The sequence below is a fragment of the Gymnoscopelus microlampas genome (assembly GCF_963454915.1).
Source record: "Gymnoscopelus microlampas genome assembly, chromosome: 2".
Taxonomy (NCBI): domain Eukaryota; kingdom Metazoa; phylum Chordata; class Actinopteri; order Myctophiformes; family Myctophidae; genus Gymnoscopelus; species Gymnoscopelus microlampas.
In genome coordinates this window covers 22480438-22484841 of record NC_139939.1, presented here as the reverse complement: position 1 = coordinate 22484841, position 4404 = coordinate 22480438, and the positions used below count along the sequence as shown (strand labels likewise).

Below are 4404 nucleotides of genomic sequence, written 5' to 3'. Positions count from 1 at the left end.
GGTCAGGTTCTGGGCTACAGGTTTTTATCTGCCAACTTGGCATTAAGTGTGGGTCTGTGTGCGAGTATATATCTTTGTGTGCGTTTTGGGCATGCTATACACCGTGTAACAATGTATATAGCAGTGAGGTACAAAGACCTTGACTCAGACCAGTCTATGAAGAGAAAATCTTTACATTTTATGGGTTTCCACATGGGAGGAAGTCAATACAGCCAAATTGGAGTGGGTATACTATACATTTTGACCCCAACTTTAAAGCTGTCTTGGGCCCTGAGCACAAATCGTTATGAGACACCAAGGAGTACAAAAAAAAACACACTGTACCACTTACCTCTCAGGATGAGATCAACAGTCATTTTAGAGTCACTCAGACCCATAAATAACATCTCACATGTCAATGCAGTGGACCTCTGCAGGGGTTTACTACTCTGTAAGAGCTCAGGTGATCTGTTTGATGGGTTTTTCTTTTTCTTTCCCCCTTCCCAGTGGGGTGTCAATGTTAGTAAGGAAAATCTGTTAGTTTTCTCTCTCTGCGGGTGAATATGTCCATGTGTGTATGAGGGGGGGTGGGGGTGGGGGGCTGGTACCAGTGGGAGGAGAGGCGAGAGAAAAAGGAGTTTAAATCTCACTCCAGCCATAACATCACCTCTGTCTCTCCATGCTCCAGTGAGCTCAGTCATACACACTGGGCCACCCCTCAGTGCCAGCATGCATCAGATAGCCTATCTATCTCTGGCATGGCTTGAATCTGCAAACACACAGTTATAGTGAGCATAGCAGTTCATTCTTATTATGTGGCAAATTGCAGGACAGAGATCATCCTATGATGAATTATATAATTTGCTAAATAATTACACCATTAAAAACATTGTATTACAATGATTAAAATAATGAATACAAATAGTTTTGAAAAAACGAATCGCCCATCCTCCAACCTGAAGTGTAGCACTAGGCAGTAGCGCCATCTGCTGCCAGAACAGTAGAACACAATAATATACAACCACAAGAAGTGCTGTTTAAGTATTGGCTGCTTTCAGTCACATGATCATCACAACAGTATCATGGCGACGTCCGCTGCTGTGCGGTCGGGCATGGGTCTGACTTTGAGACTCTCTGCCAGAGTTCTACCAGACTGTAGCTCCTGTCCTGTGTATAGATTGTACAGTTGTATGAATAGTGCTGCTAGTTTAGCGAGGACGTGGTCCTTGGGTGGTTTTCAGACTCTGATGATCCGGAATTTGCAGACATCGACAGGTGAGTTGGTGGCTACAGTCATGGCTACGTAACGGGCTTACTCAATGATGAATTGCTTATATATTATACCAGTTTGTTGTTGGTGTGGTTATTTCGATATACGAGACATACATAATCGTTAGTTTTTTACATTCAGTAGCATGCGAGGACTTTCTTTAGATACATTAATTAGGAGTCACTGTGGCATTCTCTGGTGAAACCTTGTGATCTGATCTGAAGCAACATTGCGCATGCCACCTCAAGAAGCTTGAATGCGTTTTTTAAAAAGCTGGAAACAAGCTAAAATAATGTTTTATTTGTTTTGTCTTCATAGCTCTACACCACAGTGAGGAGGGAAGCTCCAATGCGGACGATCCAGAAAATGTGTAAGTTGAATAAGGATATTTCCCCCCGATGGCGGTGCTATAGAGCAATGTTACATCAGTCGTGTCTTCGATGTTCTCTCATGTAAACAATCGTATTTCTGTGTACGTCTGTACACCTTTAGTATCTACCAGAGTAGCCCTAGAATGTCTGTGATCTTACATACATTTCATGTATTCCAAATACACAGAGATCACCCTGGACGGCGCCCTGTGTAGTGCCGATCTGCGCGGCCGTAAAAGTGCTCTAAACTCCGTCTGTACTCACCCAATAATTAATTCCTAAGACTTGGAGTCAGATATTGTCCTCTAGTTTCATATCCATTTGAAAGTTCTGCCAGAAAACGTGTATTTAGTCAAATATATCCACTTTTCCACGAGCTGCACACGGACGACTTTCTGTACGGGCGAGGGGCCCGGGAATGAGTGCAGAACTGAATATATGTAAACTTCCTTTAGGACGCACAAATGTTTGGGACACACAATTGGCAGATGGAGTGAGTCATTACCCCGCACCAATCACAAGCACCTGTAATTGTGTGCCCCGTTCGTTTGTGCTTCCCTGTGTCAATTTGTTATGACGTTTGTGATGACAAGATGATGTTTGGGTAAATTCGGTCCTTCACTGAAGTCGTGCCCCTCGCCCGTACAGAAAGTTGTCCGTGTGCAGCTCGTGGAAAAGTGGAGATATTTGACTAAATACACGTTTTCTGGCAGAACTTGTCAAGTGTTTGCCCCATTCATATGTGCTCATTGAAGGAAGTTTACATATGATTAACCCCTGCATTATACAGTATATGGCTGTATTGTGGACGCAATGTATAGGTGCTAACATTATTTGGTGACTGTTGTTTAGGGTCAATGTGGTGTATATTGATCGGTCTGGGAAGAGGATCCCAGTGAAAGCCAAAGTAGGAGACAACGTGCTCTACCTGGCTCACCGGCATGGAATTGAATTGGAAGGTGAGACTTGACAAATGCATCTCTTCAATGTCAATAAATAAGTCGAGCATGATTTTTGAACAATGAAGCAAATTTCACATAGCGTGATATAGCAAAGCAATCAGACTTTTGAACAAGGAATAATGGTTCTCTTATTTATACACACACATAGACCTGCTAATGTGATTTTTAACACTGTTACTTAACTTCATTAAAAAAACATGTAGGCTATAGCTAATTATATGTATAGGATTTTAAGCTAAAGCAGATCTTTCTTTTTCATAAAGTTTTATTAGGTGCGTGGTGCCATTTTATATAGGGATTGTGTTTATATTTTGGTTTATTATTGAACTGCAAGTCTGACTTACTTAAAATATTTCTTGAGGTGTGACAAAGTCCTTCTGATCCTGAAATATAATCTAAAGTTGAAATTCCCTTTTCCATCCCAGGAGCCTGTGAGGCGTCACTAGCCTGCTCAACATGCCATGTCTATGTGAGTTTAGACCATTTAGACAAAATACCGGAACCAGAGGAAAGGTAAGCCTTAAATAGTGTGTAGTTTTGATACTGTTTTGCCTGGCTGTCTAGCATGTTCCCTAACTGATTTTAGCAATGCAAATGATTCATACATTTTCTGTATTCTGTTTAATTGGGCACCTTATATTTTGGAGAGTAGGCAGGCAGTAACTGATCACCAAATTATTTTGTGCCATGATCTTCGACCCCTAGTCATTTTTCAACTAATAAATATCATATCATTGCTCTCTCTTTTCCAGGGAAGATGACATGCTGGATATGGCACCGATGCTCCAGGAGAACTCCAGGCTGGGATGTCAAATAATAATTACCCGAGAGATGGAAGGAATGGAGCTAATCCTCCCTAAGGTCACCAGAAACTTTTATGTCGACGGCCATGTTCCCAAACCACACTGAGCAGAAATAACTGGAGTTGGTGGAGAGGAAGACATTGAGAAACACAAGGGTGTTGCTGCCCAGTTAGCTACCTGTGGCACTGGTTGAATGATGGAGATAACCAAGATGCAGATGCATCTCAGCTGGGAAGGCCCAGAGCAACTCCCAAGTGGAACAATGTTTGAGAAATACCAACATGACAGAACATCCCTTCAGATAACAGATCAGTCAGTCATCACTGAAGTGGGTTGTCTTGTAACAATCGTAACGTTTAAGCTGAAAATGGTTAAGACCTGGAAGGTTTCCACTGATGGAAAGTCCTCAGTCATGAATTGAGATATCCTCACAACATACAATCAACAAGCTGGCCTGTTAACCCCCAAGTGGTGTAGCAGCACAGGATATTATTGTTACACATTGTACATCTTGGTGGTCTTAAAAGGAACATTCCATCGTTAACCTCATGCAATGGTCATTTACGCACAAGTATAAGAACCATAGTTATCCGGTCAATTTCAGCCAGTCCAATGTTGTCCTACTCTAGCATTGACTTCACGCTCACATGTTCAATGTATTTTGCCTTGACATTTTACCATATGCACTTTTAAAAAAACATTTTTACCTGCAATTAGAGCCACTTCTCTATCAAGTATCAAAGGGGAATTTCAAGTCCAACCCTATATTGCTAGCAGTTATGTTGACACCATCTAGCCTATTGCACACCCTGCTATAAGACCTATTCAAAACGTTGATTAAATAATTGAAATAGGTGTGCTTTCATCCTGAAAAGTGTTGGATTTGAACATTCCTGATTGTAAACTAACATTGGCTGGTTTTATGTTACTCTAGAATGGGATTACCATATTTAACCATCACATTAAGCTTACTCCAACTGTCCAATGCACAAAAGGAATGTCGTTCAATTGTCTGTGTA

General features: G+C 41.4%; 1 protein-coding gene across 1 annotated transcript; it reads left to right on the top strand.

Annotated features, from left to right (window-relative positions):
* Positions 1-1061: 1061 nt before the first annotated feature.
* Positions 1062-4404, top strand: fdx2 (ferredoxin 2; the record flags this gene model as incomplete). The annotated part of the gene is made up of 5 exons (XM_084074578.1): positions 1062-1254; positions 1568-1619; positions 2473-2579; positions 3008-3095; positions 3335-4404. The coding sequence occupies 5 exons, from the start codon at positions 1062-1064 to the stop codon at positions 3489-3491; spliced, it is 597 nt and encodes a 198-aa protein (XP_083930704.1). The 3' UTR covers positions 3492-4404.